This window comes from Lampris incognitus, chromosome 13 (assembly GCF_029633865.1).
Source record: "Lampris incognitus isolate fLamInc1 chromosome 13, fLamInc1.hap2, whole genome shotgun sequence".
NCBI classification, from domain to species: domain Eukaryota; kingdom Metazoa; phylum Chordata; class Actinopteri; order Lampriformes; family Lampridae; genus Lampris; species Lampris incognitus.
Window position 1 is genome coordinate 46,253,832 of NC_079223.1, and position 24,736 is coordinate 46,278,567.

The 24,736-nt window shown below is 53.8% G+C and overlaps 2 protein-coding genes across 2 annotated transcripts; one reads left to right on the forward strand and one right to left on the reverse strand.

Annotated features, from left to right (window-relative positions):
- The first annotated feature begins 32 nt into the window (after positions 1-32).
- gdf10a (growth differentiation factor 10a) lies at positions 33-6,049 on the forward strand. Its single transcript, XM_056292332.1, has 3 exons — positions 33-294; positions 3,774-4,939; positions 5,858-6,049. Exons 1-3 carry the CDS (start codon positions 33-35, stop codon positions 6,047-6,049), a joined length of 1,620 nt encoding a protein of 539 aa, XP_056148307.1.
- Positions 6,050-20,561: 14,512 nt separating this feature from the next.
- On the reverse strand, positions 20,562-23,712 carry prdm8 (PR domain containing 8). Its single transcript, XM_056292398.1, has 3 exons — positions 23,497-23,712; positions 22,630-22,868; positions 20,562-21,645 (listed from the first exon to the last, which is right to left on the reverse strand). Exons 1-3 carry the CDS (start codon positions 23,710-23,712, stop codon positions 20,562-20,564), a joined length of 1,539 nt encoding a protein of 512 aa, XP_056148373.1.
- Positions 23,713-24,736: the final 1,024 nt, after the last annotated feature.

Here is a 24,736-nt window from a genome sequence, read left to right on the forward strand (position 1 = left end):
ACGTTGGATTTTGGCGTCCTCGCATCCAGAACATGTCGGCTCCTTCTCTGTCCCCGTCGCACCTGTTCATACTGGTCCTGAGCTGCTACCTGGCCGCGACGTCGGCCAGGATCACGAAGAGGAGCTGGCACAGCGCGCAAGACGGCGCCTCCCTCCAGCCTCCGTCGGACCTTTACGCAGACGGCTTGGACCGGGACGCGCTTCGGCAGCACATGGGGAAGCTGTACGAGAAGTGCCGCAGGGGGAACCGCCTCAGCCAGGGGAACACCGTCAGGGGCTTCACCGCCAGCCAAGGTGCGTCAACACGCCACCCCACCGCTCCACGGCACACGAAGAACAGGCGGAACCGGGTCGTGCCGCTTGGTCCAGTAGCCCTACAGTCTCACGTTCATTAAAATGACGTGCACGTGCTGAAAACTCGACTGGCTTAGAAGTTATCTAACGGTCGCGCGGAGGCGCTCCACGCGGCTTTATTTCATTTAGTTAATCAAACATTTAATTCTTATTTTCGAGTTCCTCCTCCGCGTGAAATTCCTGGCGAATTCCGCGCGACGAGCCCGGAGAGGGACCTGGCGCTCGTGCGGGGGGAGGGATGTTGCTGTTAAACCTGGAGGATGTCGGCGGACTCCGCGCCCGCTCGGAGCCAGGCGCCCTTAGCGGGGCGGGCCGGGTCGGGGCCGTCTGAGAATGCGTCGGGAGAGGAGATCTTTTGGGTGGGGGTGGGGGGGGGGTTGCGGCACCGGTTGCGCCCTCGCCGCGCAGAGTCCGTCGCGGATCAGCGTCGGCGACTGCCGGACGCGCGACACACGCGCGCAGGAATGTGCGCAATGCCCCTCGGAGCGACGCTGCGGCCGCGGCGCGACACCGGCGCGGGGTATTTACGCACCGCGACGCGGCGCTGCCGGTGCCATAAACGCGACCCGCAGACACTCACACCCCGCCGGGCGCTCGGGCGGCGTCTCGTGGTAACACGCGTGTATTTTTACCCTCGAGGGGGGGGGTGTAACGTAAGGAGGGATGTAAGCGAGTCTTCACAACACAGCCAAAGATCTGCACAAACACTGGGCTGCGTCCTGGTGTCGGGGCAGACAGCGCCGGCTGTACCGGGCTTAAGGGGGGGGAAGCTTTAAGGGAGGCTGAAGTAAGCGTTTCCATATGCAGGCTGGATCCGAGGGTAATGTATATCTCTCCAGCCGGTCCATACTTCCGCTGAACCCTCGCACAATGAACAATACGTCCGCTGTTGAAGCTGATGTTCATCATGAATCTGTGCGGCTCTCCGCTTTCCCCTGCCCCGTGCCAACCACATCCCCAGAGTCTGGTTCCCCTTAAGGGAACCTTCTGAAACCCTACCAAGGCCTGGAGCCGCGTACCAGCTCCACGGTTCCAGCCACGTAACGCGATTCCCATGAGAGGGAGGGGGTGGGGGCTTGATAGATCCAATTAGCGGTTCTTTGGCGCGGGACTACAGGGGAACCGCTCTGGATGCTTTTTAAAAGGTCTTTATTAGGTGCCGTGGCACCATATTCATGCAGCGCTGCGGTGCCGCACTGTGCCTTCCTTCTTACTCACAAACGTCTTTCCACCGCCGCGCACACGTCATACTAAAGACTCAGAAGTGTGAGTTCACGCAGGGTTCGAACCCCGGTGGGCGGCGCCCACCTTGGTACCTGAGGTAAACACCGTCAGACTGCGTTCGACACGCTGGTCCGGTAGAATATATTGGACTTCTGTCAAGTCTAACAAGTTCCGCTTACTCAAACAAGTTAGTGCAGCCTAACCTTGGGAAGAGTAAGTACTGAGCTCATTCCACACACAAGATCATTCCAGACAAGATCATTCCACACAAGATCATTCCACACAAGATCATCCCACACAAGATCATTCCACACACAAGATCATTCCACACAAGATCATTCCAGACAAGATCATCCCACACACAAGATCATCCCACACAAGATCATTCCACACAAGATCATTCCAGACAAGATCATTCCAGACAAGATCATTCCACACAAGATCATTCCACACACAAGATCATTCCAGACAAGATCATTCCACACACAAGATCATTCCACACAAGATCATTCCACACAAGATCATTCCACACACAAGATCATTCCAGACAAGATCATTCCACACACAAGATCATCCCACACACAGGATCATTCCACACACAAGATCATTCCAGACAAGATCATTCCACACATGATCATTCCACACACAAGATCATCCCACACAAGATCATCCCACACAAGATCATTCCACACAAGATCATCCCACACAAGATCATTCCAGACAAGATCATTCCACACACAAGATCATTCCAGACAAGATCATTCCACACACAAGATCATTCCACACACAAGATCATCCCACACAAGATCATTCCACACAAGATCATTCCACACACAAGATCATTCCACACAAGATCATCCCACATACCTTGACACAACTCACTCACTTCCCCAAGCTAATCTGTTTCCTACATCTCTCCTAAGTAAACGCAACATATATCAGATAAGAGCCTCTCGTAGCTCTTTAGCCCTGGTGTTGCCCCCACACCCTGTGTATACTGCCCCGGTCTGAAGGGTCGCCTTCATTAAACCTCTGAGTTACAGCAACTTCATTTAATTTTAACCCCAAATCTATTCTGCAGGAAGAAACCACCCGTCACTCATCACACACTGTGGGACTACCTGGGCCGTGCCTCTCCACGGTGCAGAAAGACTGCACTTACTCACTGGACACCCCTCCTTTTGTAGGGTCACACATGACCCACACATGTCCTAGGGTCACACATGACCCTAGGACAATCTTAGTACCCTGGTGGTGGACAGCTTTCATGGAAATATGAACAAAAACAAGGTTTCAGTTGTTCTCATGTGGGGGGGGGGCGCACTGTAGGAGAAGCCATCCATGTGGGGGGGGGGGCACTGTAGGAACAGTCCTCACAGCTCAGGTTGGAAAAGATCATGTAGTCTTTTCCCTGCTGTTAAACACTGTTGTGGCTCATTTTGCCCCGCGGACAACACAAGAGTTAATGGCCAAACTTACGTACTTACAGACTACTACCTACTTACTTACAGACTACTACCTACGTACTTACAGACTACTACCTACTTACTTACAGACTACTACCTACTTACTTACAGACTACTACCTACTTATTTACAGACTACTACCTACTTACTTACAGACTACTATCTACTTACTTACAGACTACTACCTACTTATTTACAAAGTACTACCTACTTACTTACAAAGTACTACCTACTTACTTACATACTACTACAGACTACTACCTACTTACTTACAAGGTACTACCTACTTACTTACAAAGTACTGTCTAGTTATTTACAAAGTACTACCTACTTACTTCTGTATGAGCTGGCCAACATTAAAAGTGAACTGTGGTTTCATAAAACTTAACTTTGACCACAAATGAATACAGTTTATTCAAGTTTAAACAAAGCTATTAGACCGACACACAGACAGACAGACAGACAAACAGACAGACAGGCAGACAGACAGACAGACAGACAGACAGACAGACAGACAGACAGACAGACAGACAGACAGACAGACAGACAGACAGACAGACAGGCTGACCGACCGACCGATAGATAGATAGATAGATAGATAGATAGATAGATAGATAGATAGATAGATAGATAGATAGATAGATAGATAGATAGATAGATAGATAGATAGATAGATAGATAGATTGGCTGATTGACTAATTGGTTGATTGTCTAATTGATTGATTGCAGGGTCGTCTGATCAAAGGACGGTGTACCTGCTAAACCTCACGTCTCTCCAGGACTCGGAGGTCATCCTGTCTGGCACATTCCACTTCCTGTTTGATCGGCACCCGCGTCAGAAAGCTTGGTTCTGCAAACGCTTTAAGAGCCCGTCCTGTCGCTCCCTCCTCAGCCACCCTCTCCCATCCATCAGCCTCCACCTCCGCTCCGTCCCTCCTGGGCCAGGGATCAGCTCTGAGTCGCCGGGATCACTCCTCGGCAATGTGACCTTTCACCCTCGCAGAAGAGGGGCGTGGCAGATGAAAGACGTGACCCAGGTCATAAAACAAGCGCAGGACAGGGGTCATCTCCTGCTGTCGGTGGAGATGGAGTTCGGACAGCAGTACCAGAGGCAGCCGAAGGCGGCGCTGCCCGCTGGCGCCCTGCCTTACCTGTTGCTGTTTGCTGATGACCGGGCCTTAACAGAGCCCAACAGCGTGGCGGCAAGTCTCCAGAGATACGACCCCTTCCCGGAGGGGGGAGAGGCCTTGCTCTCGTCTGTCAACCCCAATTCCAACTCCTCGCCAGAGACGAGAGGACGCGTGAGACGGGAGGCAGCCCTGCCCTCTGGCCCCATCCAGAACAACGAGCTGCCTGACGCGGACTACAGGCCCAGCGGGTTCAGGAAGGATGACCTGTGGGAGAGCACTTGGCAACTGACATTTAAACCCAAGTCCAAACTGGCGAGGAAGGAAAAGAAGAGAAGGAACCAAGGAGCAGCGGGGGTTGAGAAAGACAGACAGGTGTATGAAGGAGAGGGGCCTCGCGGGTCTCGAGACCAGCAACGGACGTCTCGCGTCTCCCTGTCTGACGAGACCCCCGTTAAAAAGTCAGACAACAAATACAGCCGGCCGCTGGACGGCAGCGACCGACCGGGAGAGGAGGGGAGGAACGAGGGAAGAAAGCACAGGGGGAGAGGGGGAGGGGCTCAGCCCGAGTCGCCGGTTTTGAGTTTTGATGAGCGGACCATGCGAAAAGCCCGCAGGAGGCAGTGGGGAGACCACCAGAACACAGGCTGCTCCAGGAGGAACCTCCGGGTGGACTTTGCAGACATCGGCTGGAGCGAGTGGGTCATCGCACCCAAGGCCTTCGACGCCTACTACTGCGCTGGCACGTGTGGCTTTCCTATGCCCAAGGTAGGCGCGTCAGGCTCAGGGATGACCACATGTCTTCTTACAGTGTACACACACACACACACACACACACACACACACACACACACACACACACACACACACACACACACACACACACACACACACACGTATGCATGCATATTACTATATATATACACATACATATATATATATAGTAGTGAATTCGGGGGGCAGCCACAGGAACTGCCGCAGCTGGGACGCGAACCCGTATCTCCCGCGCCGCGGGAGACATCGCTGACCGCTCGACTAAAGGGTCCGACCCGTTAGCTAAGGACCAACGTGTCTACTTATCCATGCTCGCTACAATATATCTATCTCTGTGTGTGTGTATATATATATATATATAAAATTCGGGGGGGGGCAGCCCGGGAACCGCCGCAGCCGGGACGAAAACCCGGGTTAACCAGTCGACTAAAGGGTCCGACCCTCTGGGCGCACGCGCTTCCGACGGCCTCACGGTCTCACCGTCCCCCGTTCTGACACAGATGCAGCGAAACTGTCTTTGTCTTTACAGTCAGTTCTGAAACGGTGTGGCTGTTCAGCATGTAATTAACACGCGCGCGCACGCGCACGCGCATGCACACAGCTATTATATGTAGCGAATTCGGATTCGGGGGGGCAGCCGGGACGCGAACCCGGGTCTCCCCGCACCACAGGCGACTAAATTAACCAGTCGACTAGAAGCGTCGGACCCTTTAGTCAACTGGTTAGCGCAGTCGCTCGCGTCCCGGCTGCAGTGGTCTCAGCTGCCCCCCCACCCCGAATTCGCTACCATATAAATAAATAAACACCCCCCCCCACACACACACACACATATATAGAGAGAGAGAGCGAGACCAGGCGAGGGTTTCTTCCGGCCGTCTAACCAACATGTTTGTTCTACAAACGTCTGTCCAGGTGGCGCAGCCCTCCAACCACGCCACCATCCAGAGCATCGTGCGGGCCGTGGGGATCATCCCCGGGGTGCCTGAACCCTGCTGCGTCCCCGACAAGATGGGTCCGCTGGCTGTGCTGTACCAGGACGACGCTCACAACCCTGTGCTCAAAGTGTACCCCAACATGTCTGTGCGCTCCTGCTCCTGCAGATAGGAAGGGGGGAGGGGGAGGAGGGGGAGGGGCAGAACAAAACAGGGTGGTGAGAGAGAACACAAAAGGGACGAACAGAGATCTTCATAAATTCACCGACCCAGCCGACTGTTCGGTAGACTGTTCCTTGATGGGTGTGTGTGTTTGCGGGGGTGGGGTGGGGGGCGGAGTTACTGGGGCTGTGTTCAGACTGCAGGTAAATCCGATTTGTTTCCCAGACCCGGTCTTCCGGATTGCCTGTCCACATTGTTATTAGCAGGAGATCAGGTCAGATTAATCCATCTTCATTGGTCGCTGTAGGAATGACGTACGCGTGCGCATAACGTAGAACAGAAGAAGAAGAAGAAGAGCAGAAGAAGAAGAAGAGCAGAGATGCGTCCTCCCAGTTCTCGCGCCCTAGCGCAGCCCGGTATCACGACAAAACGTGTAGTCCACCCGCCGATCCAACGTGTCGGTGTCACGGTTTGCCTCGCGCAGGCGTGAAAAGTGCAGTGCCAGCAGGGGGCGATGATGAAGAGGTGAAGGCAGGTTAGAGTTAGGGATAGGGGTAGGGATAGGGTTAGGGATAGAGTTAGGGCTAGGGATAGGGTTAGGGATAGAGTTAGGGTTAGGGATAGGGTTAGGGTTAGGGATAGAGCTAGGGATAGGGTTAGGGATAGGGTTAGGGATAGGGTTAGGGTTAGGGATAGGGTTAGGGTTAGGGTTAGGGATAGAGTTAGGGCTAGGGATAGGGGTTGGGTTAGGGTTAGGGGAGGGATTTTGGGAAATGATGTATGCTTCTTTCCCTCCGTGGGGAGTTGCTGGCATTGAGTTAATCATCGCCCCCTGCTGGCGCTGCACCTTCATACACGCGTGTACTTTTCACGCCTGAGCAAGGCAAACCGTGACACGTTGGACCGTCCAGTCTCCGCCCCGGTCATATCCGACACCATCGGTGAAGTGATGGAGGAGGTTAAATACAGCTGTCATTGTGTTTTCTTTCTCCATTTCACGCATCTTATTACCTCACTCTCAATGTGACGTCAGCGCTACGTGTGGCATCGCGAGTGACGTAAAGGGCGCGCCGCCAGACTGAGACACGTTCGATTTGGATCGCGTTTCAAATCCTCATACAAATGTGGTTTGAATCTCATTTGCAAAAACCGGTTTGGGGGTCGTCCGGCTAGCGTAGCGGTCTATTCTGTTGCCTACGAACACGGGGATCGCCGGTTCGAATCCCCGTGTTACCTCCGGTTCGGACGGGCGTCCCTACAGACACAATTGGCCGTGTCTGCGGGTGGGAAGCCGGATGTGGGTTTGTGTCCTGGTCGCTGCACTAGCGCCTCCTCTGGTCAGTCGGGTCACCTGTTCGGGGGGGGGGGGGATAGCGTACTACGTCCCCCCGGTGAAACGCCTCACTGTGAGGTGAAAAGAACTGGCAGGCGATTCCACATGTATCGGAGAAGGCATGTGGTAGTCTGCAGGCCCCCCCCCCCACTCCGGCTCATCAGAGGAGGTGGAGCAGCGACCGGGGTGGGGTGGAGAGGGGGGGGGTCGGTTTCTGTCCTTTTTTTTTTTGCTCTCCATACCTGATAAAAGCAATCTTGATCCAGTCTGGACATGCCAAAAAATCAGATTTGCGCCGCCAGTCTGAACATATCCCTGGTGGGGATGTGAAGTGGGGCCGTCCGGCGGCCCCGCCAGGGGAGCAGATAACAGATCAGGGCCTCGCATGTTCTGCTTTTCTGCTGGACTTCATGTTTAAGGACGTAATGGACAGGAATCTTTAAGTGCTGCCTTCCTTTTATGTCACAATGCACTTGTTTCAGCGAGCTGATGATGGGTTTGTGTTTATGTCTTCACTGGCTATGAGTCAAATATTTTATCCACATGTCGCTCGGGCAGCTTGAACCCAGCAGATGAGGGAAGAGAAGAGAAATTCTGCATTTTTTTTTTACATATCTTGTACAGAAGTGCTCGCCGTTAAAACAGGAATACAGCTCTACCTTGTATGTACAAGCAATGCTAAGTTGTTTCTGTAGTGAATTCGGGGGGGGCAGCCACGAACCGCCGCAGCCGGGACGCGAACCCGTGTCTCCCGCGCCATGGGCGACTACGTTAACCAGTCGGCTAAAGTGTCCGACCCGTTAGTTAAGGGCTAGCGAGTCATTCGTGATCGTTACACTACCCCCCCCCCCACTTTGGGAAGCGCGTCCCCGCGCTTCAGCATACCAACTCTCTCACGTCTCTGGGCGCACGCGCTTCCGATGGCCTCACGGTCTGTCGGGGGGGGGGGGGGTAGTGTAACAACCACGAATGACTAGACTCGCTAGCCCTTAGCTAACGGCCGGACCCCTTAGTCGACTGCGCAATGTAGTCGCCTATGGTGCGGGAAACATGGGTTCGCGTCCCGGCCGCGGCGGTTCCCGGTTGCCCCCCCCCCCGAATTCGCTACAGTAGCCTATTGAACATTGTGTCTCAGAACTATCCGATGAATTGTAAACCGAGCATCTGGAGTTCATTTACCAGAGTGCACCGTCCTCATCATAACTCAAGAATGCTACAACGAACGCAGAAGTATTTTTCTATGTTGTGTATTAAACTTGGTTGAAAGTAATTTTTCTCGATAACTATTTTATGTATTATTGTATTTTAGGAGCTGGTGTTTTGTACATGTCTTGTTTAAATTATGAAAAAGTAGCCATTTATAAAGTTAGAATAAAAAGTAATTTAATCCAACGCTCCGCTGACTGGCACGTTATTGCTTCTCTCTGGTTGAGTTGTGTTTCTCTCTGGCTGAGTTGTGTTGCTGCTCTCTTGTTGAGTTGTGTTTCTCTCTGGCTGAGTGGTGTTGCTGCTCTCTGGTTGAGTTGTGTTGCTGCTCTCTGGTTGAGTTGTGTTGCTGCTCTCTGGTTGAGTTGTGTTGCTGCTCTCTGGTTGAGTTGTGTTTCTCTCTGGCTGAGTTGTGTTACTGCTCTCTGGTTGAGTTGTGTTGCTGCTCTCTGGTTGAGTTGTGTTTCTCTCTGGCTGAGTTGTGTTACTGCTCTCTGGTTGAGTTGTGTTGCTGCTTTCTGGGTGAGTTGTGTTGCTGCTCTCTGGTTGAGTTGTGTTGCTGCTCTCTGGTTGAGTTGTGTTGCTGCTCTCTGGTTGCGTTGTGTTTCTCTCTGGTTGAGTTGTGTTGCTGCTCTCTGGTTGAGTTGTGTTTCTCTCTGGTTGAGTTGTGTTGCTGCTCTCTGGTTGAGTTGTGTTGCTTCTCTCTGGTTGAGTTGTGTTGCGTCTCTCTGGTTGAGTTGTGTTACTGCTCTCTGGTTGAGTTGTGTTAGTGCTCTCTGGTTGAGTTGTGTTGCTGCTCTCTGGTTGAGTTGTGTTGCTGCTCTCTGGTTGAGTTGTGTTGCTGCTCTCTGGCTGAGTTGTGTTTCTCTCTGGTTGAGTTGTGTTGCTTCTCTCTGGTTGAGTTGTGTTGCTGCTCTCTGGCTGAGTTGTGTTTCTCTCTGGTTGAGTTGTGTTGCTTCTCTCTGGTTGAGTTGTGTTGCTGCTCTCTGGTTGAGTTGTGTTGCTGCTCTCTGGTTGAGTTGTGTGTCTCTCTGGTTGAGTTGTGTTGCTACCCTCTTGTTGAGTTGTGTTGCTGCTCTCTGGTGGAGTTGTGTTGCTTCTCTCTGGTTGAGTTGTGTTTCTCTCTGGTTGAGTTGTGTTGCTGCTCTCTGGTTGAGTTGTGTTGCTTCTCTCTGGTTGAGCTGTGTTGCTTCTCTCTGGTTGAGTTGTGTTGCTTCTCTTTGGTTGAGTTGTGTTTCTCTCTGGTTGAGTTGTGCTGCTCTGTGGTTGAGTTGTGTTGCTGCTCTCTTGTTGAGTTGTGTTGCTGCTCTCTGGTTGAGTTGTGTTGCTTCTCCCTGGTTGACTTGTGTTGCTTCTCTCTGGTTGACTTGTGTTGCTGCTCTCTTGTTGAGTTGTGTTAGTGCTCTCTGGTTGAGTTGTGTTGCTGTTCTCTGGTGGAGTTGTGTTGTTTCTCTCTGGTTGAGTTGTGTTTCTCTCTGGTTGAGTTGTGTTGCTACTCTCTGGTTGAGTTGTGTTGCTGCTCTCTGGTTGACTTGTGTTGCTGCTCTCTGGTTGAGTTGTGTTGCTGCTCTCTGGTTGAGTTGTGTTGCTTCTCTCTGGTGGAGCTGTGTTGCTGCTCTCTTGTTGAGTTGTGTTGCTGCTCTCGGGTTGAGTTGTGTGGCTACTCTCTGGTTGAGTTGTGTTGCTTCTCTCTGGTTGAGATATGTTGCTTCTCTCTGGTTGAGTTGTGTTGCTTCTCTTTGGTTGAGTTGTGTTTCTCTCTGGTTGAGTTGTGCTGCTCTCTTGTTGAGTTGTGTTGCTGCTCTCTGGTTGAGTTGTGTTAGTGCTCTCTTGTTGAGTTGTGTTAGTGCTCTCTGGTTGAGTTGTGTTGCTGCTCTCTGGTTGAGTTGTGTTAGTACTCTCTGGTTGAGTTGTGTTTCTCTCTGGTTGAGTTGTGTTGCTTCTCTCTGGTTGAGTTGTGTTGCTGCTCTCTGGTTGAGTTGTGTTGCTTCTCTCTGGTTGAGTTGTGTTGCTTCTCTCTGGTTGAGTTGTGTTGCTGCTCTCTTGTTGAGTTGTGTTGCTGCTCTCTGGTTGAGTTGTGTTGCTGCTCTCTGGTTGAGTTGTGTTGCTTCTCTCTGGTTGACTTGTGTTGCTTCTCTCTGGTTGAGTTGTGTTGCTGCTCTCTGGTTGAGTTGGGTTTCTCTCTGGTTGAGTTGTGCTGCTCTCTGGTTGAGTTGTGTTGCTGCTCTCTGGTCGAGTTGTGTTGCTGCTCTCTGGTTGAGTTGTGCTGCTCTCTGGTTGAGTTGTTTTAGTGCTCTCTGGTTGAGTTGTGTTGCTGCTCTCTGGCTAAGCTGTGTTGCTGCTCTCTAGTTGAGTTGTGTTGCTTCTCTCTGGTTGAGTTGTGTTGCTTCTCTCTGGTTGACATGTGTTTCTCTCTGGTTGAGTTGTGTTGCTGCTCTCTGGTTGACTTGTGTTGCTTCTCTCTGGTTGAGTTGTGTTGCTTCTCCCATGTTGACTTGTGTTGCTGCTCTCTGGTTGAGTTGTGTTTCTCTCTGGTTGAGTTGTGTTGCTGCTCTCTGGTTGAGTTGTGTTTCTCTCTGGTTGAGTTGTGTTGCTGCTCTCTGGTTGACTTGTGTTGCTTCTCTCTGGTTGACTTGTGTTGCTGCTCTCTGGTTGAGTTGTGTTTCTCTCTGGTTGAGTTGTGTTTCTCTCTGGTTGAGTTGTGTTGCTGCTCTCTGGTTGAGTTGTGTTTCTCTCTGGTTGAGTTGTGTTGCTGCTCTCTGGTTGAGTTGTGTTTCTCTCTGGTTGAGTTGTGTTGCTGCTCTCTGTTTGACTTGTGTTGCTTCTCTCTGGTTGACTTGTGTTGCTGCTCTCTGGTTGAGTTGTGTTGCTGCTCTCTTGTTGAGTTGTGTTGTTTCTCTCTGGTTGAGTTGTGTTTCTCTCTGGTTGAGCTGTGTTGCTACTCTCTGGTTGAGTTGTGTTGCTGCTCTCTGTTTGACTTGTGTTGCTGCTCTCTGGTTGAGTTGTGTTGCTTCTCTCTGGTTGAGTTGTGTTGCTGCTCTCTTGTTGAGTTGTGTTGCTGCTCTCTGGTTGAGTTGTGTTGCTGCTCTCTGGTTAGGTTGTGTTGCTGCTCTCTGGTTGAGTTGTGTTGCTTCTCTCTGGTTGAGTTGTGTTGCTGCTCTCTGGTTCAGTTGTGTTGCTTCTCTCTGGTTGAGTTGTGTTGCTGCTCTCTGGTTCAGTTGTGTTGCTTCTCTCTGGTTGAGTTGTGTTGCTGCTCTCTGGTGGAGTCGTGTTAGTGCTCCCTAGTTGAGTTGTGTTGCTGCTCTCTGGTTGAGTTGTGTTGCTTCTCTCTGGTGGAGTTGTGTTGCTGCTCTCTGGTTGACTTGTGTTAGTGCTCCCTAGTTGACTTGTGTTGCTGCTCTCTGGTTGAGTTGTGTTGCTTCTCTCTGGCTGAGTTGTGTTGCTGCTCTCTGGTTGAGTTGTGTTGCTGCTCTCTGGTTCAGTTGTGTTGCTACTCTCTGGTTGAGTTGTGTTGCTGCTCTCTGGTTGAGTTGTGTTGCTGCTCTCTGGTTGAGTTGTGTTGCTTCTCTCTGGTTGAGTTGTGTTGTTTCTCTCTGGTTGAGTTGTGTTTCTGCTCTCTGTTTGAGTTGTATTAGTGCTCCCTAGTTGAGTTGTGTTGCTGCTCTCTGGTTGAGTTGTGTTAGTGCCCCCTAGTTGAGTTGTGTTAGTGCTCCCTAGTTGAGTTGTGTTGCTGCTCTCTTGTTGAGTTGTGTTGCTTCTCTCTGGTTGAGTTGTGTTGCTGCTCTCTGGTTAGGTTGTGTTGCTGCTTTCTGGTTGAGTTGTGTTGCTGCTCTGTGGTTGAGTTGTGTTGCTGCTCTCTGGTGGAGTTGTGTTGCTTCTCTCTGGTAAGTTGTGTTGCTGCTCTCTGGTCCAGTTGTGTTTCTTCTCTCTGGTTGAGTTGTGTTGCTGCTCTCTGTTTGAGTTGTTTTAGTGCTCCCTAGTTGAGTTGTGTTGCTGCTCTCTGGTGGAGTCGTGTTAGTGCTCCCTAGTTGAGTTGTGTTGCTGCTCTCTGGTTGAGTTGTGTTGTTTCTCTCTGGTTGAGTTGTGTTGCTGCTCTCTGTTTGAGTTGTGTTGCTTCTCTCTGGTGGAGTTGTGTTAGTGCTCCCTAGTTGAGTTGTGTTGCTGCTCTCTGGTTGAGTTGTGTTGCTTCTCTCTGGTGGAGTTGTGTTGCTGCTCTCTGGTGGAGTTGTGTTGCTGCTCTCTGGTTGAGTTGTGTTGCTGCTCTCTGGTTGAGTTGTGTTTCTCTCTGGTTGAGTTGTGTTGCTTCTCTCTGGTGGAGTTGTGTTGCTGCTCTCTGGTTGAGTTGTGTTGCTGCTTTCTGGTTGAGTTGTGTTTCTCTCTGGTTGAGTTGTGTTGCTGCTCTCTGGCGGAGTTGTGTTGCTGCTCTCTGGTGGAGTTGTGTTGCTTCTCTCTGGTAAGTTGTGTTGCTGCTCTCTGGTCCAGTTGTGTTTCTTCTCTCTGGTTGAGTTGTGTTGCTGCTCTCTGTTTGAGTTGTTTTAGTGCTCCCTAGTTGAGTTGTGTTGCTGCTCTCTGGTGGAGTCGTGTTAGTGCTCCCTAGTTGAGTTGTGTTGCTGCTCTCTGGTTGAGTTGTGTTGTTTCTCTCTGGTTGAGTTGTGTTGCTGCTCTCTGTTTGAGTTGTATTAGTGCTCCCTAGTTGAGTTGTGTTGCTGTTCTTTGGTTGAGTTGTGTTGCTGCTCTCTGGTTTAGTTGTGTTAGTGCCCCCTAGTTGACTTGTGTTAGTGCTCCCTAGTTGAGTTGTGTTGCTGCTCTCTGGTTGAGTTGTGTTGCTGCTCTCTGGTTGAGTTGTGTTGCTTCTCTAAGGTTGACTTGTGTTGCTTCTCTAAGGTTGAATTGTGTTGCTGCTCTCTGGTTGAGTTGTGTTGCTTCTCTCTGGTGGAGTTGTGTTAGTGCTCCCTAGTTGAGTTGTGTTGCTGCTCTCTGGTTGAGTTGTGTTGCTTCTCTCTAGTGGAGTTGTGTTGCTGCTCTCTGGTGGAGTTGTGTTGCTGCTCTCTGGTTGAGTTGTGTTGCTGCTCTCTGGTTGAGTTGTGTTTCTCTCTGGTTGAGTTGTGTTGCTTCTCTCTGGTGGAGTTGTGTTGCTGCTCTCTGGTTGAGTTGTGTTGCTGTTCTCTGGTTGAGTTGTGTTTCTCTCTGGTTGAGTTGTGTTGCTTCTCTCTGGTTGAGTTGTGTTGCTGCTCTCTGGTTGAGTTGTGTTGCTTCTCTCTGGTTGAGTTGTGTTGCTTCTCTCTGGTTGAGTTGTGTTTCTCTCTGGTTGAGTTGTGTTTCTCTCTGGTTGAGTTGTGTTGCTGCTCTCTGGTTGAGTTGTGTTTCTCTCTGGTTGAGTTGTGTTTCTCTCTGGTTGAGTTGTGTTGCTTCTCTCTGGTTGAGTTGTGTTGCTGCTCTCTGGTTGAGTTGTGTTGCTTCTCTCTGGTTGAGTTGTGTTGCTTCTCTCTGGTTGAGTTGTGTTGCTGCTCTCTGGTGGAGTTGTGTTGTGGTCATGTTGAAGCTTTTGAACTCCGACCAGACGAGTGTGAAACTGCCTCGCCATGCCTCCGTAATGCCCCAGCAGACAAAGACAGGAAACCTCCACTCACAGATACCCCACGTTCCTTTAACCCCCCCCCCAAAACCCCCATTACCAGCCCACACCAAAGGCCCTGGGCGTCTGCTGTCCGCCACTGGTCCGGCTGCGTTGGATTATTGGTGGATGCCGGAAGCAGACGTGCCCCATTTAGGACGTCACCCACTTGAACTTCAAAAGGTGGTGTACTTCCCCACTCCATCCATCCTCCCCCCACCCCCACCCATCCGTCTACCGCCCCAGTTCAACCCCCCCCTCCAACCATCCCATCTGCCCCCCCCCCACCCCACCCCATCCCCCGCTTCAAACGCAGAAAGTTTCCACAGGCAGGACGTCCTCCTCAATGGCTCCTTTGAAAGCGACGGTTCTAGAACGATGACGTCAACCGCTTTTGCTCACGCGAGCTTGTCAATTTCTCTTGAACAAGGGAGCCGGCCCGCACGCGGCCTCCGGCGCGTGACGGGTGCCGACCCCAGAGCCACAGAAATGGCGGATGACGTCATCAACACTCGCAAATAAGCGCGTTCCCGGGTGGATGCTGCCCAGCAGCAGCGGAGGGAGGCGGACGGGTTTCGGCCCCGCAGCGTCTCGGAGACGCGTGGCCTCATTAAACATGTGCGGGTGATTAACAAGCGGCTGATTCGACCCATCAAAACAACGTCACGACAGCACGAATACTGGGAGGACGGACAGAAACAGGGAAACGTGGGACGTCCCGGTAGCGTAGCGGTCTGTTCCGTACCGGTTCGAATCCCCGTGTTACCTCCGGCTTAGGTTGGCCGCGTCTGCGGGTGGGAAGCCGGATGTAGGTATGTGTCCTGGTCGCCGCACTAGCGCCTCCTCTGGTCGGTTGGGGGGCGCCTGTTCGGGGGAACTGGGGGGGAATAGCGTGACCCCCCCCCCACGCGCTACGTCCCCCTGGTGAAACTCCTCACTGCCAGGGGAAAAGAAGCGGCTGGTGACTCCACCATATGGGAGGAGGCATGTGGTAGTCTGCAGCCAGAGGGGGTGGAGCAGCGACCGGGACGACTCGGAAGAGTGGGGTAATTGACCGGATACAATTGAGGAGAAAAAGGGGGGACCCCCTCCCGGGGGAACCCCCCCCTCAAGGAAAAAGAAACGCTGCGGGGGGTGACACGTGTCCGGCTCCTGCTGCTGCGCGTGTTTAAACTATGATATGCTGACGAGGTCACGTGACATCCTCGTCGGTTTTTCTTGTCAGGTGTGAGTGATACGCACGTGCACCCACACCCACACGCTGTGTACGAAACCGGCACAGAACCGGCACAGAACCGGCACAGAACCAACACAGAACCGGCACAGAACCGACACAGAACCGGCACAGAACCGATACAGAACCGACACAGAACCGGCACAGAAGAGGCTGAAGGACAGCCTGAGGTGTCGAAACATTTCCCGCTCACTGGTCCATTACTCTGGGCTTTAACCCGGCCCAGAGAAACCGACCCCCCTCTGCCTGGTGCCGAGAAGCCCTTCAAGTCCCCTGTTGGCAGTGAAGTGCCCCACTGCCCCCAGTGAAGCGCCCCACTGCCCCCAGTGAAGTGCCCCACTGCCTCCAGTGAAGTGCCCCACTACCTCCAGTGAAGTGCCCCACTGCCCCCAGTGAAGTGCCCCACTGCCCCCAGTGAAGCGCCCCACTGCCCCCAGTGAAGCGCCCCACTGCCCCCAGTGAAGTGCCCCACTACCCCCAACAAACCTGCGCAAACGCCGCTTTGGTATCAACAACGGAAATGGCCGTTGTCCGTGCCCATGCAGACAGAGGGAGCGCCTGAGTGCGTGACCCCTGCGGTGAGGGGGTCCGGCGGGGGGTCTGCTGTAATGTGGTCTGGGTCCGCCGGTCCCCTCAGAGGGAAGGGTCACTGCGGGGGTCTGCTGTAATGTGGTCTGGGTCCGCCGGTCCCCTCAGAGGGAAGGGTCGCTGCAGATCGACGCGGCGTTATTCTGAGTGGAGGTCTTGATCCTATGATGAGACGTGTCTGTCCTGGTGGGGTGGGGGGGGGGGGTCTCCTCCAGGAGGACGATGACCCCATCCACAGGGCACGAGGGGGCACTGGACGGTTTGATGAGGGGGGGACATGCTGTAAACCACGTGCTGTGGTCTTCACCGTCACCACGTGTTCCTTTCACCTGACAGTGAGGACTTTCGCCAGGGGGACGTAGCGCGTGGGAGGATCACGCTATCCCCCCAATGCAGCCCCCCCCCTCCCGAACAGGCGCCCCGGCCGACCGGAGGAGGCTCATCCGGCATCCACATCCGGGACTTCCGACCAAGCCGGAAGTAACACGGGGATTCGAACCTGCGATCGCCGTGTTGGTAGGCAACGGAGCGGACCGCTCCGCTCCCCGGACTCCCCTTAGTAAGACACTTCATGTTGGGGTTTCCTCTCATTCGTCCCTCGTCTGGGCATGTGGGCTGCTGAAACAGGGGGCGTGTGGGTCCACTCCGCGTGCTGGTCTGCCTTTATGTGTACGCGTGCATTACACAGACCAGACTGAGGCGGCCTGGCTGCGCGAGAGGGCCATGCATCATCGCGGCATGGCGGCGGGCTAATGGCTCCTCTTACCGGCTGAACGCTGAGAGCCTGTTTACAGTAGGAGGAAACCACATCAGGAGCAGGACTAGCGAGGAGTCCTCTGCTGCGGTCACCGGCCTCCAGCCCCCCCCCCCCCGTCATCCATCCCACACAACACACACTACCACACGCTTCTGCTAGGCGCGAAGTCTGTCTGCGTCTCTGTGTGTGTGTGTCTGTGTGTGTGTGTGTGTTTGTGTGTGTGAGTGTGTGTGTCTGTCTGTCTGCGCGCGCGCGTGTCTCTGTGAGTGCGTGCGTGCGTCTGTGCGTGCGTCTGTGCGTGCGTCTCTGTGTGTGTGTCTGTGTGTGTCCCTGTGTGTGCGCCTGCGTGCGTGTGTGTGTCTGTGTGTGTATGTATGTGTGTCCCTGTGTGTGTATGTGTGTGCGTGTGTGCGTGCGTCTCTGTGTGTGTGTCTGTGTGTGTATATGTGTCCCTGTGTGCGCGCGTGCGTGCGTGTATACGTGTGCGTGCGTGTGTGTCTGTCTGTGTGTATGTATGTGTGTGTGTCCCTGTGCGTGCGCGCGCGCGCGCGTGTTGTATGTGTGTGTGTGCGTGTGTCTGTGTCGGTCTGTCTGTGTGTGTGTGTGTGTGCGTGTGTGTGTGCGTATGCGCGTGTGAGCTATGTAGATTGTACAGGTGTGTGTGCAGTGCAGCATAGTGCGGGCTGCAGCGGGTGGAGGTGGGTCATGTAAACCACGCTGCGGGTGGTGTGACCAGTGTGACTCGTGGTGACGTGAAGGCAGCATCAGGTCGAACTGTCAATACCGCAACTGGGATGCCCCGCCTCGTGCCCCGCCTCCTCGCGCGGTCCAGTCCTGAGAGTGGCGGTTCCAAACGGAACCCGAAGTCCGCCACAGTCCCAGTCACCAGAGAACAGCCCCGAACCCAGCGCCTCGTCCAGGAGACCCCAGCGGCCGCAGCCGTGCTGAGAGCCTGACGCTCTTTAAAACGCCGGAACGACCAAGGCGGTCATTCTGACCGCTTCGGCTTTTCAAAGTTTAATAACTTCGTGGAAGGAAAAGATGCAGACCTGCCGCTGCCTGAATGCTCCTCTCTGGCTATTTGCAATAAAAGGACCATGAGCGGTCATTCTGACCGCTCGTGATTTGCGCGTGATCATGCGCGTCACGTCACCATTTATGACGCGTGCTGGTCGCGTCATGTCCTTCGCGAAGTTCGTTGCTCTGTCCTGGAAACACACTAGCGCCCTCCAGTGGAGAGAAATAGTCTAAACTCGATGTGTGATCACGTCCAACATGTCTGGCTGCAGAGGCACCGTGACTCCCACCGAGGCGCTGCAGGACTTACAGGCGTCGGACGGCGGCGGCCATTTTAAATTGTTTGAAAAATAACATTAAAGTTGTTAAAATGCAAATTTCGGCGTCAGTTAGCGTCATAACAGACACACTAACACATGTGCTGCATTAATCTCTCTGCTGTGATTGGAGCTGGACTCTACAGCCCGGATGGCTGCAACAGTTTGTGCATTGGAGTGGTGTGTGTGTGTGTGTGTGTGTGTGTGTGTGTCTTTGCTGTGGTATGTATTAAATGTATGTATTAAATGTGTTGTTTTTGTGTGGACCCCAGCAAGACTAGCGGTGCTTCAGGGCACATCTAACGGGGATCCCAATAAATAAACATGAACAAAAAATAAACATCTTGACACAATATAGAGTTTAAACCCGCGGCGGTCAAAATGACCGCCCACACTCCTTCTGGTGGTTTTCAAGTTCCGGTTGTTGTTTGGCGCTGTTTCAATATTTATTTTCAGTTCTTTATTGTTTGTTTTTTTTACATGTCAGGTTTTATAGGCCTTGTTCCGTTTGTTAGAGCAGCAATATGTGTTTCCGTTTTGTTTTCCAGGTAACATTTTCACTTTTTCCAATTTTGCTATTCAAGTTCGACCACGTGTCTCTGAAGTTTAATCTATTTAAAAATAGCGTTATAGTTGTTAAAATGTTTGTTTTGGTGTCAGTCGTTTCCTAACAGACACACTAACATATGCAACACATTCATATCTCAACTGGGTATTTACCTTGACACAATACAGAGCTTAAAACCCGGCGGTCATTTTGACCGCCCGTGGTCGAGTGAAATCCCCGTGGTTCTAGTTTTCATGGAGAGAACCCCAGTCGTTGTGGAACAGCAGGGGGGCGGGGTTTCTCTCCCCTCGGATGAGCCCAGAGCTCAGCGGTGTGCGGGTCAGGACCAGCACCGTCACCCCACCGACACCCGGGGTGTCTCCATCTCTCAGTGTGCTCGCTCTGCTTAGGGCCCCGGAGGGCCCCGGAGGGGCTCGAGCTGGCCCTGCGCTCACGTAGAGCCGAGGCTTGACCCCCCCCCCCCCCCACTGAACTCGACGCCTTCTCCCCCGCCTCATTTACCTGCGACGGAGAAGGTCATTTATGTCCACCTGTCGTAGGTGGGCAGTGAGCTTCTCTCCTATGGAGACATGACATCTCCAGTTCGTCCCCACCAGGCCCAAGGGCTCGCGGAAGACTGACCCCTGATCAGTGTTTGGCCATGTAACCCTACAGGTAGAGTGCCTCTACCTTTTGCAGGCTGTCACACTTTCATCCATCCATCCATCCATCCATCCATCCATCCATCCAAGCCACTTATCCCGATTGGGGCGCGCGCACGCACGCGCGCGCACGCCCCTAGGGACAGATTCACCTGACCTACATGTCTTTGGACTGTGGGAGGAAACCGGATCCCCCCGGAGGAAACCCCACGCAGGCACGGGGGGATAACATGCAAACTCCACACAGAGGACGACCCGGGACCGACCCCCCCCCAAGGTTGGACTACCCCGGGGCTCGAACCCAGGACCGTGCCGCCCCCTGTCGCCCGTCTCCTGTGTTGTGGTGGTTTTGGTATCCAAAGGTCAGGTGAGGCTCCACTGGTGTTTACCAGCCTGTCATGGAAACTGGTCCACGTTTAAGCAGGCGTGTTTAGCCTGCACAGCTTTTTTCCTTTTTCTTTAATTGCGGATGGTTTGGGCACCGCCCCTCGGGGAGGTGCCGGTGTGATTTTGCTCGATTGCGTCTGAACTGTTTTAATGCAAATAACCCACAACAGGACGAGGACCACAGCTGACGTGCAGTCGGTACACTTACACAACTGGTGGATGAAACCTGTACAGGGAAACACGTTTTACAGTTGGCCTTTCACGTCGAGCGTCCGGGGGTTCCGGCGCCGGACAAAAGCTGGTCACCGGCGCCCCCTATTGGCCGCGGTAAGAACTAGAACAGAGTCGATTTTGTTTTCCACAACTTTAAATTCCAAAAATGAACGTGCAAACAACACACACACACACACACACACGGTCGACATCGTCCATCATCGACGCGCCGGCTCGTCGGGCACCGCGCAGTGGATAAACAGGGGAACTGCGTCGAGACGCACGTGACAATCGCGAGCTGAGCCCTCTCTTGAGTCCATCCTGAGTTTCGTAAGGCACAGTTCAGGTACAGCCTAATCGTGGTTATAACGAACAGAACGACACGACACACAACCAAAGTGACGTCAGGTCGGCTCTCGCGCGCGCGCGCGCGCTTCTATCCTCGTCTAACGGGGGGGGGAGGCTCTTTGCGCGTAATTGCGCCATAATCTACTTTCTGCACAGCAACCTACATTCACTGTTATACACGAGAGTCTCACGATGGATCGGAAACTTGGGGGGGCGTTTAAATACAGACACTCTAAAACATAACGCCGGAAATAAATAGAGCTCTTTTGTTTTTTTGTCCCTCGTCTTTTTGGAGTCCCTCAGTTGTGAGAGGTCATGTGCCTGGAGAGGTGGTGGCGCTCGCGGAAGTACTCGTGGCAGATCGGGCACGTCAGCTTTTCCTCCCGCCTCTTCCGCACCTGGGATTCGGCGGCAAACTCCTTCTTGTGATGGGAGCGCATGTGGAACACGAGGTCGGAGGTCATTCGGAAGGACAGGTTACATTTGGCACACCAGTTCTGCACCGACACGCCGAAGGAGGTGAAGGTCGGTGGGAGGATGGTGAGGGAGGAGGGGGCCTGCAGCTGTGCGCCCACGCTGGCGGACCAGTGCTCCGGCGCGTAATGGAAAGCCCCGCCGCTCACGGTGGCCGCTGTGCGCACGGCCTGCGGACCCCGCAGGTCCCCGGTCAGCATACCGGGCGTCATCAAGCTGCTGTAGCCCACGACGCTCCTGGAGTTGAACACGTCGGCCACGTCCTCCAGCCGGCTGCAGAGGGCGGCGGGCGCACTGGGCAGGTGCGCCGTGGGGTCGCTGGGTGGGATTTTCCTGCTCGGTTTGCAGAAAGCGCTCCTCTGCTCCCCCTGGCCGTTTGGCGCGACCAGGGAAAACGCGCTGCTGGCTGGGTGCGCACCGGAGCTCTCTCCCGACGCGGGCGGTCTCTCCAGCGCGGCGGCTCCTCGCTTGTCGTGCGTAAATCTCCCTTTGGCGTCCCCGGCCTCAGGGAGGGCGCCGCTCCTACATTCCAGGTGGTCTCCTTTGAGTCTGTCTGCGTCCAACGCCGCTCGGTCGTGGTCCCTGGCCGGCTGTGTGATGTTGTTGTCGTTGGAAATATTGTTCTTTTCCAGCAGCACCGATTTCCTCCCTCTGGAATAAACCGTCTCCTCGTGTTTCCTTTTCTTGGACATCTCGGCGTCGTCCGCGGTGCCGGATTTCTTGTGCTCCAGATCTCTGGCGATGTTGTGGAAGTCGGTCACCCGGTGCTGCCTCTTCATTTCCATGCGCTTCTGCTCGTACGCCTCGCGGCTCCACGCTGCGCCGTCCTTGACCTGGGCGCCGCACAGGAAGCGGCAGTGCGCCTGGAGAGGATACTCGTTCTTGAAAGCCTGGTCGCACCTTGGGCATCTTAGCTCTGCAACAGACACATGCAGATCGTCCGTCAACACAACCCACGCGACAGCGAAGGACGCGGCTTCTGTCATAGCGCAATCTGACGTATGATGACCAAATGTGAAGAATTATATTTTAATCAGATGTTACTTGATGGGCTGTACACTGACAGAGGTGGGTCCCCCCCCCCCAACGTAGACCTTTCTGTTTCCGCTGCAAGCCAGTCTTACTGTGGCTGCAAAACCCACCTTACTCTGTAGTCCACTAAAGAATGGAAGGGTCGCCGAATGAGGGCTAAAACCATCATCCCCAGATAGCATCCGGATGTGGGCCACTTCAGGCAGTGATACGGCACTGGTGGCCTTCTTCTGACAAAATGGATGTGAGCCTGAAGTGGCCCACATGTATAATAGCAAATATGGCCCAAATATGGCCCAAATCAAATGTGGGCCTTTTTTTGGCAAAGATGCGGTGCTCTGGGCAACATGTGATCCGGATGTGACCCTGAAGTGGCCCAAATATCACAAAACAAATATGGACCACCTTTGGCAAGTATGTGGCACATGACTTGGTTCTGGCCCAGATCTGGCAAACAGGAGCGGACCGCCCAAGTGCCATCATCCCACGCGGTACGTGGGCCGGATGAAATGTGGGGTGTGGGACGGGTCCGGGTCCGGGTCCGGGCCACAGCAGGTTTGCTATCTGGGTTGGGTAGTGCCTAGGTACTTACTTTGCTCCTAAGGTCACTGCTGCTGGGTTTCATTGAATTTACTTTTGTTAGGTTTTGGGGTTTTTGTTCTACCTTTCTTTTGGGGACCCCTCCCGCCCTTGGCTGCACCCCAAAATATAATTCTGACCCCAGGTAGCTGCAGATAATGTTCACTTCTTTTCAAAGAAACCTATTTGGACACGTGCACATTTCTTTTTGAAGAGGTTACCATGGAAATGGACCAGTCTACAGATTGGGTCAGGTAGGTTCTGACAGCAGCATGGCGCCGCTCCTCACCCTCAGCTCGCGCCCTCGCAGCCACGTCGGTTAAGCCCAGCAGATGAGACAGTTCCTGGTCGTACCACACCAGCAGCTCCTCCTCCTGCCTGATGTCCCGGGTGGTGCGGACGTATAGCTGGCCCGCCTTCAGGTAGGCCTCGGTGTTCTGCTCCTCCCTGTTACGCGCGGCGTGCACCAGCCGCAGCCAGGACAGCACCAGCGCCGCGTTACGCATCGCCTCCGGGTCCACCTGTTCACACGGATCATGGAAGTTCTTTTGGTTTTTTTTTTTTGCTTAACCCCCCCCCCCAAAAAAACCCCACCCCAACACGTCCAAAGCTATTTCAGCATTATACTACACATTTCTGTTACATCCATCCATCCATCCATCCATCCCTCCCTCCATCCATCCCTCCATCCATCCATCATCCGAACTGCTTAACCTGGTCTCAGGGTCATGAGGATGCTGGAGCCTATCCCAGCAGTCATTGGGCGGCAGGCGGGGAGACACCCTGGACAGACCGCCTGTCCATCACACAGGCCCCCCCACACCACCCCACCCCACCCCTATAAGGGCAATGTAGTACGGCCGAGTCACCTGACCTACATGTCTTTGGACTGTGGGAGGAAACCGGATCAGCCGGAGGAAACCCACACAGACACGGGGGAGAACATGCAAACCCCACACAGAGGACGGACCCGGGACGACCCCCGAGGCTGGACCACCCCGGGGCTCGAACCCAGGACCTTCTTGCCGTGAGGCGACCGCGCTAACCGCTGCGCCACCCTGTTGCAGCCGCAGTAGACGCAACACGTGGCCTACCGGCAAGCGGCAAGGCACTTCCGCCCCCGGCGGGCGGCATTCCCGCGGAACTCACCCTGAACACGTAGGACTTCGCTCTCTTGTCGCGGGACTTCTGCGCGATGAAGGCGATGGTGTCGTAGAAGGTGTGGTGGAGGACGCACGGGCCGAACGAGGTGCCGGCGGGGATGCTGCGCGTCACCACCACGCTGGTAAAGACGTCGGCTGCCGAATGATGGAGAATCCTGCCGTCGCTGGTCCACAAGGACCGAGGTAGAAACGAGGGGTCCATGGCCAGACTGGTGAGAGACACACATTTAGGGATTAGCTGAAGAACAGAGGGGCGCAGCTGTCCCCGTCATGTGTCCTGTGTGTTGCTGTGTGTGTTGCTGTGTGTGTTGCTGTGTGTGTTGCTGTGTGTGTTGCAGCGCAGATAACCAAGACATATATGCAGCCTCTGCGTACACTGGGGAATAAACTGATCCTGATCTGAACTGGTTTTCGATTGAATGATGACGTCTCCATTTCCAGTATCGTCCACCCACCCATCCATCCATCCATCCATCCATCCACCCATCCATCCATCCATCCATCCATCCATCCATCCATCCATCCATCCATTACGCGAACCGCTTATCCTGCTCTCAGGGTCGCGGGGATGCTGGAGCCTATCCCAGCAGTCACTGGGCGGCAGGTGGGGAGACACCCTGGACAGACCACCAGGCCATCACACAGGACCCCCCCCCCACACACACACCTAGGGACAGTTTAGTACGGCCGAGTCACCTGACCTACATTTCTTTGGACCGTGGGAGGAAACCCACGCAGACACGGGGAGAACACGCAAACTCCACACAGAGGACGACCCGGGACGACCCCCAAGGTTGGACTACCCCGGGACTCGAACCCAGGACCGTATGGCCGCCAGCCCACATACCAGATAGGACAGTTTAAGGAAACCCGTGGCGGCTATAGTGAAGAGGGGTTGTCCGTGTCAGTGATGACCAGGACGTCCCTGTTGTTGGACTGGTTTGTTCTGATGAAAATAAAACCGGAACCAGCAGAAACCGCCTGCTCGTTGGACCCTATAGTGCTGCAACATGTATTTTCTTTACATCTGACATTCGGATTCTGCAAGTCCGCCGACCGCCCTGCAGCGGCTGATAAACGCCAGCTTTAGGATTCTGAGGGGGGGGGGGGGTTTCCTCCTAAACCCCGACCGCGGAGCAGACGCAGCCCGGCGTCGGAGCAAATTGCTCTCTAACCTCCTTTGTCTGGAGTTTTTCCTCAGTCGGTTTCTCCTTTTGTCTCCCCAT